Consider the following 15,718-nt stretch of genomic DNA (forward strand, 5'->3'; position numbering starts at 1 on the left):
TTCAAGATTCTGGTATTCATTTTATTAAGCTGTCAGTTGTTCAAAGCAGTTATCCTACAGGAATCCAGCCTTGCTTCTTCCATACTTCGTGTGTATAAGTGAATACGCCTGTATATGTTTTCATGTTTATTTTAGGTCTAACTTGTACATATGAAGGAAAATAGAAACCCTTGTCTCTCTGAGTCTGACTTCGTTTAATATAATTTTTCCCACACCTACTCATTTCCCTCAAATGACATAATACTAGTCTTCCTGATGGATAGATTCAATTCCATCATATTGATATTTATAGTATCTAGAAATAATTATGTCTATCCATTTATCTACTACCCACCTATCTCATCTTTTCTTGATTTATTAATTTAAAAATTATTCTCTTGAAGTAGTTGCACAAATGAGTTACTGTTTAATGAAGTGATTTATTCATTTATTATAGGCATTTTGGGCTTTTTCCACAACTAGGCTATAAGGGATACTACAGCACTGAGCATGGCTGTGCAAGTGTCTTTATTGTACTCTGATCTGTAATTTTTTGGGGGAAATGCCCAGAGATGGTACTACTGGATCATAAGATCTATTTTTAGTTTTCTGAGGAATCTGTACATTGCATTCCGCAGTGGCTGCATTAATTTACATTTCTAGCAACCATTCCTTTTTCCCTATAACTGAAATATTCTAAGGCAATTTTCCAGGCAGTTGAAGAGTAAGTTTTCTCTGTCCTGTGTTCTTTTACCTTTATGACAATCTATTGTTCTGAGCTTATCATTTCTATAAGTTGCCATAATGTTTTTTTGTAAGGTTTGTTCTGTTTGTGCTTCCATAGGTGTTAAATGGAAAGTTTCCATAGTCACTAGTGACTTTCCAAATGCAGGGACCAGCTCACAGATTTACATTATATTATATGGACATCATAGAAGTTCAGCCCCCATATATCTTTATGGAACAGATGGAGTTGGATTTCAGAATGGGCATGAAGACATCTTTACTGTAAGTAATAAATGGAGTAAAGCCTGTTAATAGAAGTTATACAGCTAGCAGCTACCTTGGACTGAGTACATTGATCAAATTGGGAGAGCTTTCTATTACAACACAATATGCCTGTAGAAAATCAATCAAAAGAAACTCATAAATGTTTTGGGAAGAGACAACAGCTTCACTGAAATAGGAGAATTTATGGTTTGTGTATAGGTGGATTTCTTTAGCACTAGAGATAGAGTTCAAAATGTAGGTCAACAGGGCAAAACAAAATGACCAAACATGAAACCTAAAGAAATGGTTATCAAGTTATTAGTTACTACTTTTTTTTTTTGCCAGTCCTGGGCCTTGGACTCGTGGCCTGAGCACTGTCCCTGGCTTGTTTTTGTTCAAGGCTGGCACTCTACCACTTGAGCCACAGCGCCATTTCTGGTTATTTTCTCTATGTGTGGTGCTGGGGAATCGAACCCAGAGCTTCATGTATATGAGGCAAGCACTCTTGCCACTAGGCCATATTCCCAGCTCTAGTTACTACTTTTTACTTATGATCTTTTTTTAAAATATCAAGTTTCTTGGATAATGGCTGAACTCAATGAAATCAGTATGTATAAAGCAAAAGAGGAGCAAAGATATAGCAAGGAGACCAGTACCATGCTAAGCTAAAATCAGAGATGACAGTCAATGAAAGGGCTTAAGATAGGTCAACATAGACTTAGTGGTTTTCAATGTCAGTCTGAATGAAGAGCTGGATGTAGGCAAGGAGTATCTTGAAACAGGTGGAGAGGAAATCAAATCACGATCAACAGGGTGTCCTTAAGCACCTTTAATATTTTTAGGGTATCTACCTCCACTTGGTGTTTGAGCTACTACAATTTGTGTGGTTAGCTCACAGGAAGGGTTGAACCATTGGGAACAACCATTCTCACTAAGCAAATGTAACAATCCATTCTACACACTTTTTTTTTTTTTTTTGGCCAGTCCTGGGCCATGTTCTCAGGGCCTGAGCACTATCCCTGGCTTCTTCCCGCTCAAGGCTAGCACTCTGCCACTTGAGCCACAGCGCCGCTTCTGGCCGTTTTCTGTATATGTGGTGCTGGGGAATCGAACCTAGGGCCTCGTGTATCTGAGGCAGGCACTCTTGCCACTAGGCTATATCCCCAGCCCTCTACACACTTTTTAAATAGAGTTAAGGTGTATTAGTGGTCAGCATAAGTAAAAAAAGAAAATTAAGTCATTTTTTATGTATGAGAAATAATTTCAGAGTAACTATACCATAAATAGTATGATCTGCTTACTTTGTTTTGCATTTTATGCTTCCTTTAAAATCAAATAATATATTCATGCAGTTTTTAGAGCTACATATAGTTCTATAATTTGAAAAAAGCACCTTTAACCCCTCATCCATTTCCTTTTCCAACAGGAAACTGTTTTTGTAGTTTAATTTTTTTCTGACTTCTGCAATTTGCATTACAGCTCTTTCTGTGTGTAAGCCCAGGAATGGCTTCCCTACACCTTGTCATGACTACACTTACCTTGCTTGTAGTAATACTAGGTTCATTACATGCAGTAACTTCATTAAGTGTATTAACTTTATTTCAGTTTTGATCATGGTTTTATCTATTGTTATGAACTCGTTTCTTTCTGTTTTATTGATCTGTTGTTTTTGTAGTGGGGGTGGTGCTGGGCTTTGAAATCAGGGCGTTGCTTTTTCACTCACTCACTCCACCCATACTTCTACTTCAGCATTTTGCTAATTGGAGTCTTGGCCTTTTCTGCCTTGGCTGGCTTGGAACTTCCATCCTGAATAGCAAGGATTGCAAATAGAAACCATTGGCACTGCATTTTAAAAAAAGAATTTGTAGAAAAACTTTTGTTTCCCCCCTTTCTTTTTCCTTGTTGTTTCTTTCATAGCTCTTTTGTTTATTACAATAAAATACACAAAAGTTACCAGTTTTACAGCTTCAAGCTTGTAGTGCATTCCTAGTATGTTTCAACTATACCTCTATCTACTTTAGTCATTTCCTTGCAAGGAAACCCACTTTATGTGATCTCTTTGGATTCCCTGTTACTTGGACCTGGAACAACTCCAAAAGAGCTTCTGTATTTCTTATTTTGGATTCATTTTAATTTTTTCTGTGTTTGTTGGTCCTGGGGCTTGAACTCATGGTCAGGCCACTGTCTCTGGGCTTTGTCTTCCCATTCCCTCCCCTCCCTCCCTCCCTTCCTTTCTTTTTCTCTACCATTTTCTTTAAATATTCAGTAGAATATGCCAGTGAAGACTTCTGTCTGAGGCTTCGCTTTGCTAGGAGGTATTTGATTATTAATCCAATTTCTTGTGATAGATCTGTTTGTGTTTTGTCTTTCCTTTCAGTTGGGTGGTTTGGGTGTGCTGTAGAAATTTATGCATTTTATCTAGATTGTGTAATTTGTTGACATACGATTGCACACAGCTTTTGATAAGGTATTGAGGTTTTCAACTCAGGGTTTGACACTTGCTAGGCATGTGTTTTCCTACTTGAGCCACACCATTAGCCCTCTTTACTTTCATTATTTTATTTATTTATTTTTTTGGCCAGTCCTGGGCCTTGGACTCAGGGCCTGAGCACTGTCCCTGGCTTCTTCCCGCTCAAGGCTAGCACTCTGCCACTTGAGCCACTGCGCCGCTTCTGGCCGTTTTCTGTATATGTGGTGCTGGGGAATCAAACCTAGGGCCTCGTGTATCCGAGGCAGGCACTCTTGCCACTAGGCTATATCCCAGCCCTTACTTTCATTATTTATTGAGTAGCATCTTGGTTTCTCCTCCTCCTCCTTCGCCTGGGCTCTTTTTTTTTTTTTTGAAACTTAAAAAAAACACCTTTTTATCTTTACAAAAGAATATTAAAACAAATTATCTTAAGACAGATAAACATCCTTCCCCAAATGAATTGTTTTCCCATCTCATCTCCTTAAAAGAAACACAAACCAATTCACTATTTTTAATAACCTCACGCCACTGTTGTCTAAAAATTTCAGAACACATGAAACACTGTCTCAGCTTTAAGAGTCAAGAAAGGACCTCACCATTTCACATATTAAAAGCTACAGTTATAGCTTACAGTGGCCCAAATCTACCTAACACATAAATACAGCATGATTTACAACACTTTAAGATACATATAGTCATTAAAAGCCAATAAAGAATTCAAGTACATTCATATAAAGGCAGGAAATTAAAGGCTTAAGGGTAACTCTAAAATTAAGGACATGAAAATAAAGACTTTCTCAATCTTTCACTTACATGCTTAGTTATCAGGATAACCCTGAAGAAAATACACAGTCATTATGTATGGTTTCCACAGAAGATAGTGAAATTTCAAAAATCGCCTGGGCTCTTTAGCATTTCTACATAGCTGGGATGACAGGATGTGCCATCATGCCAAGTTTTTTTCTGATTATTATTATTGGTTCAGATGGGGTTTCACAAACTTTTTTTTTTAACCTGACTTGGCCTCTAACCATGATTTCCCCCCTGCCCAGTAGCTACAGTTTCCTAGCATTTCACAGTATCTTTTGTAACCCTTTTTATTTCTGCATAGTAATGACACTTTACATTTTTTTTAACTGTATTTTTTTGTGTTTTCTTTTTTGGTACTGGGGATCGAACCCAGGACATTGCACTTGCTAGGCAAGCGCTTTGCCACTGAGCTATATCCCAGCCCCGACACTTTACATTTTTATTTTAGCAATTTAAATCTTTTCTTTTTAGTTAGGACAGTTATAAATTTGTAAATTTTATTTTTCTTTCAAAGAACAAACTTTTGGTTTCATCGATTCTGTTGTTTTTCTGTTTTGTTACACAACATATGGTCTGTCATGGTGAATGTTCTTTGTACACTTGAAAAGACTGTATATTCTGTTGCTAAATGGGATGCTCTATAAATGTTAGATTTAGTTGGTGTGTAATGTTAAAGTCTCTGTTTCCTGTGATTCTGCGTAGTCGTTTTAGCCTTTACTCAAAATGTGGTATCGAAGTTTCTTATTACTGTGGGTTGTCAGTTTTATTTTTCAGTTGTGTTAAATTTTTGCTTTATAGGGCCGGGGATATAGCTCAGCATATGTTCAACCCATAGCACCTAAAGAAAAAGATACGTATTTTAGTGCTCTGTTAGGTGTGCACACGTTTGAAATTCTAGTTATATTGCTTCTTCCTTCTTTTTTTCTTCCTCCTTCTCCCTTTCTCCCTCTTCCTTCTCATCTTCCTTATTCTCTTTCTTTATTCTTTTTCCCCACAGTAAATTCAGGGCTGAGCAACTAGTCCCTGGCTTATACTTCTATCTTCTGGATGAACTTACCACTTAATCAATATATGTCTTAATCTGTACTGCTTTAAGATAGATTTTGTGAAATTACATTGTAAACACTTTCTTGATTTTTATAGCTCACAGTTGGAGACATCGGAGTGCCATTTAAGATTCGTATTGGCCACACTAATTCTGGATATGCACCTTCCTGGCATTGCAAGGAGGTAAAGATCTGGCAAAACTTTTGGCAAAGCCTTAAGATATAGAAAAATTTTGGCAAAAATGTCTTCAGATTCCTCCCAGGTATCATCTTTCAGAGAGGTATTTCATACTTATAGTGAATTTATGAAATCAAACCTAATGCTTCTCAAGACAACAGCTTCAAAAGTCAGTGAACATCTTAACATATTCTCGATATTTTTGGAAGACTTGCTTTTCTATGGTTTTACAATTTGTGAGATAAATTGTGAAAGATTCATGGAAGACAGTTACTCCAAATCAGATTTGCTTTTATTAGAAATCAGTAGTTGATAATGCCATCTTTTTCTGCACTGGAATGACCAAAGTATCCTAAAAAAATACAAAAGTAAAACTTTACTTTGTGAAAATACAGAATGTGTAGGTTAGATTTTAAAATTACTCTCTGGGTTCAATATGAAATAATGTTTTCTTTTATGCCACATTTAGTGTTTGGAGTATGGTATTCAAATAGACACATTATATAATGCTACCTTTCCCATTTTTCTTTTTCACTAACCTAGTTTATGAAATTTACCACTAATATTGCTGCCATCTCACTTGATTGATAACTGATAAACAATATTATACTCATGAGGTTGGGATGCTGTGACAGGTTTAAGTGATCTGAAAGGATTATGTAGTGTTACAAAGGAATGCTATAAAACCAGACTGAAATTTCCTTGTCTTTCTGTCTGTGGCAAATCTTACATCATTGTAAGGCAACTTGCTTGCCTGAAGTTTACTTCACTTCTTTCAATACCAGTGGAGAAATAATGTATGTATGTGTGTGTGTGTGTGTGTGTGTGTATGTATGTATGTATGTATTTTTGTATGAAAAAGGTATTGAACCAAGGGCCTTGTGCAGTCTAAGTCTGCTTTATATTACTGAGCTACATGGTACCCCAGCCCTGAGATACATTCTTGGTTCAACATTTTATTCTAAGCATTTAATATAATGTATCTATTTGGCCAAATTGAATGCTGGATACTGGGTTTAGAATTTTTTTTCTTCAAATCTTTGAATAAAGACATTGGCTTCATACATAGTAGCAAAAATGATCCAATATATAAAAAAATCACATTGTTTTTAGGAATCTAATTCTTTCATGTTTAGTTAGGGAAGACTACAAAATTAAGAAAAGTAGAAATTGCTAGTTCATTTTGGTTTTCCAATGACTAGCTTTGAGCTTCATTATAATACCTAAGTCAACCAGTTGTCAGAGGCCTACATCTATAGACCTAGTTTGCTTGGAAGCTGAGATGTGAGGAGGTTCCCAGCCAGCCCAGGGAAGCAAAGCCTGAGGTCCTTATCTTCAGTTAGCCAGTAGAAAGCCAGAGTTGAGACAAAGCTCAAGAAGTGGAACACCACTCACTAGCAAAAATGTCAGAGAAAGAGACCCTAATTTCAAGCCCCAGTGCTGGCATAAAAAAAGAAAAAGAAAAAAAAAAGTCAAACCAAATAATTATGGCAGTAACCCCTTGCAAACTGGTAGATATATCACCTTGTTATCAGGTAGCTTTGCTAAAGTGACACCGCATTAGAAGCATATTTGATACACACCTAAAATTGAGAATCCTGGACCTGTCTGATATGCATAGATTTTAATAGGTTGGGGGTGCTGAAATCCTTTAACAGTGTTATTTCTTGAGCACATTAATGTAAAAAAAAATCTCTGACTTTAAGTATTCTAGTGAAAATAAGGTTAATTTAATAATAACACTTCACTTAAGCTTTTAGAAGAGTAATGGTACATTTATGAATGGCTAGATTTTAGAATCAAGAAACAATTTCTACTGTGAGCTGATAGATTTTTACATTTTTGAGCTCCTACTAGGGTTTATTAACATCCTTGTCTAACTCCACGGGTAGATATATCATAGGCTCGCAAGCTGCTTGAATCTCAATCATTGCTAAGGACCCAGACCAGAACTGTATCAGTTTAAATTTATAGTGTGTGAAATCTAATTTCATGCTAATATTTTATTAAATCACCTTAAATAGTAGATTTAAAATAACAGACTTCTAAAAACTGTAAGCATTTCTTTATAAATGGAAAAGTATAAATTACATAAAAATGGGAGAAAACTGACATTTGATATAAGTATTTTGAAGTAGATAAATTAGCTAGGCACTGGTGGCTCACATTTGTAATCCTAGCTACTCAGCAGGATGAGATCTGAGGACCACAGTTCAAAGCCAGGGGGGGACACAAGAGTCTGTGAGACTCTTGTCTTCAACAAACTACTCAGAAAAAGCCAGAAGCGGCACTGTGGTTCACGTGGTAGAGTGCTAGCCTTGAGCAAAAGAAACCTCAGGGACAGGCCCCAGGGCATAAGTTGAAGCCCCAGGATTGGCACAAAAACAAAACAAAGTAGAAAAAATTAGAAAAATTTCAAAACTAGGGAAAACAAATGCCATTTACTTGAGATATCAATAGAAGGAATTAAAAGTTTTCCTCTTATTAAAACATAAAACAATTTTTGACATATACATCAGGCTTGGACAAAACCTTTAAACATTCTGATAAGACTGTCTTTCTTGCAAGTAATGGTATTTCTGTTGCAGATACGGTTGCAGAACATGAATTGTGGAAAACAGTTTTACATACCTGTTCAACGGTGGCTGGCCCGAGATAAAGAGGATGGGGAAATCTGCCGAGAATTTCCTCTCTTAAGTAAAGGACAGCCAGTCATTCCAGGTAGGAAAGATCCAACTTGGGGCATCACAGATAATCCTTGGCTGAAATGCGGAAGGACAAGAGAACTCTCTAACTGTGTGTAGTGCAGTGAATGAACTCAACTCTAATTTCTTCTCCATTACCTCTGTTGGTTCAGCATGTGCATCGTAGTATTTTTTAGTTGTTTCATATGTTCTTGTCACATAGGCTCTTGGTAGGTCAACAGTAATGCTTCTCAATCAAAACAAGAAAATTAATTCTTAGAAGGTCATGAGAAAATTGGATGTCCAATGAAGCATTGGACTAAGAAATGCAAATGAGTATGTACTTTTCCTATCAGGCTTCCCTTATTTTTGAAAATTTATCTTGGATCAGAAATTGAAAACACAATTGCTCAATGACTTTCTTAACATTTATCTGAAAGCAGAGATATGTCAAATTTTGTGCTAATGAAGTTGAGAATAAATAGGCTGTTGATCTACTCAGTGTGAAGTAGTCACTGTTTCTCCTCCCATCAAATTCAGGTGTTTCCAACATGGCCACCCTGGGAGGTCACTCTCCCCGGGCTCTGTCCTTGTGGCTTAGGGAAGCATAGGGCTCTGCCCCGTGATGTACAGTCCCTTTCTATAATGTTGGATATGAAGCTGGGCTTTGTGTCTGCACCTGCATACTCCTACAACTTCCCAGAGTCCTGTGGACAATGACTGAGGAGATGAACCATGCAGGAAACAGTTTTTATTAAAAAAAAATTCAGGTGTTAAAACTACACAGTAAAAACATAAATAAATTCAGATGTGACTGTTCTGAATTGTCCTGAACTTGTGTTTTTAGGTCTAGTAGCCTCTGCTTTGGAAAAGAAGGGGAAAACGTATGGGAAATTATTAAATGGACAACTAATAAAAATGGATTTGTTCCAGTTTTAGTTGTATTGCTCCATAACATGATATCTTAGTTTTTCAATGAAACATTTTCTGATGATTCAGAAGAGCTCTATCATATAGATAATTTAATTTTAGACTTAGGTACATAATCATTTTGTTTTGTATCCACTTTCGAGAGAACATAGGCTGCTACATTTGCACAGGCTAAGGAAGCCTTTGTATATACTCACTGTGAGGTTTCTGAAGTTAAGATGTTTTGAAAAGACACAAACAGCCCTATTTACCAAAAGAGTTTGCACAAGATTTGTTGTCACTATTCATAAATACCTTTTGCTTACCGTTGGTAATCATTCTATTTGTTCTCATCAGCCCACAGCATCACCCCAAAAGCTCCCTAGCGGTCCTATTCCTGCTCATTGTTAGCAGTGATGCAGAGAGCATTTTGTTTTGTTTTCCAACTCTCTTGATGGTAAATTGTGATCAGCATCAGAAGCTATATGTTAGGTTCCCTCATTTCCGTTGCAGTTTTTGGTATGTATAAATGATACCCTGGGCTTGAAATCAGGGGCCTGGGTGATGTCCCTAAGCTTTTTCACTCAAGGCTAGCCTTCTATCATTTTGAGCCACAGTGCCACTTCTTGCTTTCTGGTGATTAATTGGAGGTACGTATCTCTCGGACTTTCCTTCCTGGGCTGGCATCAAACCATGATCCTCAGCTCTCAGCCTCCTGAGTAGCTAGGATGACAGGCCTGAGCCACCTGCACCTGGCTGAATATTTTCTTTTTAGTTTCTTTATGTGGCTTGGAATTCTTACCATTCTCTGTGTGTATTATGTACAAATTTGGTAAGCTTTTAGTGATCTAGGACAGTGGTATATAGAACAAATGATAACCATATTTTTACCAAATATGCTAGCAATGATACTGAAACAGTGTCACTGTAGGTGACCAACAGCCTCCATGGGAAGTATAAAAATAAGGATTTTTTCTCTGCTGTACTTTGTTCTATCATATATAACTGAAGAGTCATATATACTAGAAAGATGAGTTGCTAAGAAAGTAGTGCAAATATGAGATCTCCTAAGTTGTGTGAGCTATTTTTTTCAACTGTATTTTTAAACTTTTTTTTTCAGTTGTGGTAACATAAATATCAAATTTACTATCTTAAAAATTCCTATGTATATATTTCAGTAGTGTGAAGTATATATACACTATTGTGCAAGAGGCTGTTAGAACTTTGAAAGCTGGAACTTTATACATATGAAATAGCAATTCCCCTTTCCTTCATTCCCAGCTCTTACAACCAGCCTCCACCACTCTACTTCCACGATCTTAACTAGTTTAGATACCTCATACAAATAAACTCATATTGTACTAAGTTATTTCACTTCGTGTGAAATCTGTCTGGCCCATCCATTGTATTGCATGTAATTGGATTTATTTCTTTTTAAAGACTGAATACTAATTTTTTTGTGAATATACTACAGTGTCTGTTTATCAAGAAAGGTGCATTGTTTCAATCTTTTACCTACTATGAATAATATTACAATAAAATATGTGAAATATAAATGCATAAATAGAAAATATAAATACATCTTTGAGATCCTACTTTGAATTCTTTTTTTTTTTTTTTTTTGGCCAGTCCTGGGCCTTGGACCTCAGGGCCTGAGCACTGTCCCTGGCTTCTTCCCGCTCAAGGCTAGCACTCTGCCACTTGAGCCACAGCGCCGCTTCTGGCCGTTTTCTGTATATGTGGTGCTGGGGAGTCGAACCTAGGGCCTCGTGTATCTGAGGCAGGCACTCTTGCCACTAGGCTATATCCCCAGCCCCCTACTTTGAATTCTTTGAATATACTCAGAAGTATGACTGCTGGATCATATATAATTTTATTTTAATTTCTTAAGAATTCTCTAGATTGTTTTCCATAATAATTGCTACATTTTGCACTTGCACAAGCAATGCACAAGCTTCAGGTTTCTTCACAGACACTGGGATTTAAGAGAATAGAGAAGTGAGAGGGAATGGATAGAATATTTTTACCAGCTCTATGTATTAAGTATTCTGTTTCATGCTCCTAAACCAACATTGGAGGTTTCTGTTTTCGTGGGCAGGCCCATGCCTGTTTTCAAGTTTCTCATGTATTACGTCTAAGTTGAGGAATTGTCAGGAATAAAAATGGTAAGCCCACTGATTGTTTTCACATTAAAATGTACTCTTCACACTGTTGTGCTGTTACAGAATCTTCTGTAGTTTTTGTAGCTACTTTCAGTGGCTAGTAATGCTTTATCTCACCTGTATCTAGAACTCTTGATTATATTTATGCAGTTTACTTTCAGTTATGTCAGTAATGTTAGGAACCTAAAGCTGCTTCTTCTTTTATTATCAGTGACAGTATATGAAGTGTTTGTGGCAACAGGTGAATTGTGGAATGCTGGAACAGTAGCAAATGTCTACATTTCCATCTATGGGGAAAAGGGAGATTCAGGATCCAGACAACTACTTAGATCAAAGAGCTCCTTTAATTTTTTAAGAGGACATGTAAGTAAATAGAAATTCTTTTGTCTGAATTTAACAAGATTTTAATTTGTGGTAAAAAAAATCCATAAAATTCCCCCTCTAAATAATTTTAAATTGCATTTTAAGTGCATTTTAAATACACAGTTGAGCAATGTTAAGTACTACCTCAGTAAGTTTCTATTTCACAAAAAAGTGTAATGAAGATGCCTACCCGGAGCTCCTTCATGATACCTTCAGGAGCCGCCATTGGCCAGCCACGCGATCAGCGGAGGAGAGAGCGGCCGCTCTGCAGTGCACTGGGATGTTAAGCTACGATGCTCAGTGTGTTAGGTTTATTAAATGTATTCCCACCTTCCAGTGAGTTTATTGATAGGTAACCCATCACAACTCAAGATGCATCTATATTCCCATTGTGTAACCTTTCATCTTCCACAACTGAACTTTACAACTCTTCAACAGCAACTCCCCATTTTTGCCTTTCTGGTTAGGGTCAGGTAGCCATTGTATTTTCTGTTTCTATGAAACAGATATTCTTTATCTGTTCTATATCTATATTCTATACAGATATTCTATAGTACAGTCTTTGTTTTCATTTTTCTCTCACTTTGCAGTATGTCTATGTTCTAGCATATGGCAAGTTTTTTTTTTTTTTTTTGCCAGTTGGGGCTTGGTCTCAGGGTCTGAGCACTGTCCCCGTCTTCTTTTTGCTCAAGGCTAGCATTCTGCCATTTGAGCCACAGCGCCACTTCTGGCCATTTTCTGTATATGTGGTGCTGGGGAATCGAATCCAGGGCTTCATGTATACCAGGTGAGCACTCTTGCCACTAGGCCATATCCCGAGCCCCATATGGCAAGTTTTTAAAGGACAATAATATTCTAATGTGTGCACTTTATACTTATTAGTTCATCCATCAAGGGATATATGGCTTGCCACTAAACTTTTGGCTATTGTGAATAATAATGTAAATATCTCTTTGAAACACTGTCTCAGTTATTTTGGATATATGTCTGAAAGTGGGATTGCTGAATCATATGCTGGAGAAACCACTGTAGTTTTTTCCCTAATAGTCATACCACTTTATAATCTAGTGGCAGGGTTTCTAATTTAATTATATCTTTTTCAAGACATAGTAATTTTTAAAATAATAACAATCCCAATATGTATAGATGATACATTATTGTGGTTTTGATCTGCACTGATCTAATAATTAGTGATATTGAGCATCTTTCATATGCTTATTCCCATATCACCTATAGAGAAGTATCAATTTAGGTCCTTTGCTTGTTTTCAATTTGGATTATTTGTTCTTTGTACTTTCTCTTTGTTGAAATTTTGTTTGTTCATTCATTGTCCCTCCTAACCAAACATCTTTGTGATTGTTATTTTGAATCTTCTCTTGAGTAATACACTTTTCTCCTCATTATTATTATTTTATTTTTTATTTTTTGCCAGTCGTGGGCCTTGGAGTCAGGGCCTGAGCACTGTCCCTGGCTTCTTTTTGCTCAAGGCTAGCACTCTACCACTTGAGTCACAGCTCCACTTCTGGCCATTTTCTGTATATGTGGTGCTGGGGAATCAAACCCAGTGCTTCAAGTATACGAGGCAAGCACTCTTGCCACTAGGTCATATCCCCAGCTCTCATTATTTTCTGATTTATCAGGTTATTTGGTTTAGACCATAATCCCTTTCTTCTTCATTTTCCTTGAACCTCTATGTTGATTTCTAAAAATTAGATAAGAGCTATATATATATATATATACATGAAGCCATATATGTATATATATATGTGTATGTATGTATGTGCGTATATGTGCATATATACATATTTACGTATATGTACATTGGTATATTTATGTGTGTGTGTGTGTGTATGTATATATCCTGGCCAGAGATTTAGTGTGTGTAAAGAGATTTAGTGTATCTCTCAAAACCTTTGCATCTGTTCAAAGGACTGTGTTTAGCCCCCCAGGAGATTAGGATATTCCAATCACATTAGTGCCCCAATTAGACAGGCTAGATGGCAATCCTGTGAACAGCATCTACAAGTGTTAAGATGTTTGATGTGTGGCTTAGCTTTTTCTCTCTTTAGGGAGAACCTGGGAACTGGAGTTTATCTCCCATTTTCTCGGTACTGAGCTGGGGAGAAGTGGGAAATACCTGTATGCTTCTTCAGTCTGTACACTCAACCCACTGCTCTGCGATTTGTTGCCCTCTTCCAAATGTATCATGTCATGAGCTCTTAAAGACAGCATGGGAAAATGTGCAATCAAACCCTTTTCAGGGAGAAACTGGAAAGTAGCCAATTTCCCCTACTAACTGCACTGAGTCTAGGGGATTTGTAAATGCTGTGTCCTATTTGCTCCCAAAGGTAGTTGATTCAGTGGTTTGTCCCTCAGGTGCCATCTACTTAGAGCATGAAAACGTCTGTCCTCGTGGAGAAGCTAGAAGTTGGGAATTCTCTCTCAACTACAGCACTATTTGCAGGGTAGGGTTTATGTAGGTCCCAGCCTTTTCTCCCTGCTTTGATGTAGGTTGTCAACTTGTAAAAATCTTTGAATACATTTCTCATCTCACTCAGGCTATTGATCTGTGTGTAGTGTTTATTTGGTACCTCTGCGGGAGTAAGGAAAGTTAGGAGCCTCTTATTCTGCCATCTTGCTGATGTCACTCTACCCAACAGTTAAAGAGGGAGTTGTTTATTTATGTATATTTGTAGATAGGTCAGTTTCCTTCTGATTTTTTTCTTTTCTAGTTTAATCCTACTATTTTGAAATTCTGCATATAATATTAATGTGCTTAAATTTGTTAAGACTTGTTTGTGATAAAGCTTGTGATCTCTTCTGACGTATGTTTCCTATGTGTTTGTGAAGATTACATGTTCTGTTGGTTGGTAGCTCCGTATGTGTCAGTTAGGCCTATGGCTTCGTTGAATAAAATTTTAATTGTTGTCTTTTTTGTTGTTGTTAGTCATGGGGCTTGAACTCAGGGCCTGGGAGCTGATGCTGAGATCTTTTGCTCAAGACTAGAGCTCTACCACTGTGAACCATAGCGCCACATCCAGTTTTCTAAGTGTAGATATAACCTCATAGGCTTTTCTGCCCTGGCTGGCTTTGAGCTGCAATCCTAAGATCTCAGCCTCTTGACTAGTTAGGATTGTAGGTATGAACCACCACTGCTGGATTTAATTAATTTCTTATTAATAAGAAATAAGTTAAACTTTGTTTTATTGTTCTCTCCATTATTAAAAGTGGAACACAGAAGTTGCTTGTTACTATTGTGATTGTTTCTCCCATTAATTTGGCAATGTATGCACTTTGATACTAAGTTCATAAATCGTCATAAATGTTGTGGGTCCCTGATGAGTTAACCCTTTTGTCACATATAATGTCTTTTTTTGTGACTTTTTTATGTTTAAGTCACAAATTTCACAAGTGTATTTTAAAGTATATGTTATTTGATATATGTATGATCACAATAGCTTAATAGATATGTACATACATATGATTTTTTTTTGTTTGTTTGTTTGTTTTGCCAGTGCTGGGCTTGAGCTCAGGGCCTGAGCCCTATCCCTGGCTTCTTTTGGCTCAAGGCTAGCACTCTGCCACTTGAGCCACAGTACCCCTTCTGGCTTTTTCAGTGTATGTGGTGCTCATGAATTGAACCCAGGGCTTCATGTATATGAGGCAAGGACTCTCCATTAGGCCATATACCCAGCCCTGTATATATGAACATATAAGATGATGCTAAGCAAAAGGAACTCCAATATATGGAAACAAGAGGTTTTTCATTGCTCTTATTATTTTAATGTATCATGTGGAATTATTGTTTTCTTTCTTATGATTTATCTTCTGTTGTCACTGTATTTGATTAATGTACCCTGGCTATTGTATATATGTTTATCTGAATTAGGGAAGAGAAGGGGAACATCAAAATGGTGAGACAAAGGACAAAGGATGAACCACTGTAACAGTGATACTCACAAGACAATATATTGGAAATTAACTGTACAACTGGGGAAGGGGAGGGGGGGAAGTGGGAGAAGAATGAGGGAGGGGGCAACAAGTTTGACAATGTATGCATTACCTTACATGTATAACTGTAACCCCTCTGTATATCACCTTCACAATAAAATTAAATTTAATAAAAA

The 15,718-nt window shown here is 36.9% G+C and overlaps 1 protein-coding gene and 1 non-coding gene across 2 annotated transcripts in view; both read left to right on the plus strand.

Moving 5' to 3' along the window:
• Positions 1-15,718, plus strand: part of Rp1 (RP1 axonemal microtubule associated) — a 166,788-nt gene that overhangs the window by 26,053 nt on the left and 125,017 nt on the right. Inside the window, exons 3-6 of the mRNA XM_048358668.1 lie at positions 824-987; positions 5,393-5,479; positions 8,062-8,194; positions 11,440-11,591. Coding sequence (XP_048214625.1) covers positions 824-987; positions 5,393-5,479; positions 8,062-8,194; positions 11,440-11,591 — 536 coding nt within the window. The remainder of the gene's footprint in view (positions 1-823; positions 988-5,392; positions 5,480-8,061; positions 8,195-11,439; positions 11,592-15,718) is intronic.
• On the plus strand, positions 8,704-8,907 carry LOC125361116. Its single transcript, XR_007212901.1, has one exon. It is a non-coding gene; the product is annotated as a small nucleolar RNA SNORA73 family (small nucleolar RNA).

Source organism: Perognathus longimembris, chromosome 12, assembly GCF_023159225.1.
Source record: "Perognathus longimembris pacificus isolate PPM17 chromosome 12, ASM2315922v1, whole genome shotgun sequence".
Lineage (NCBI taxonomy): Eukaryota > Metazoa > Chordata > Mammalia > Rodentia > Heteromyidae > Perognathus > Perognathus longimembris.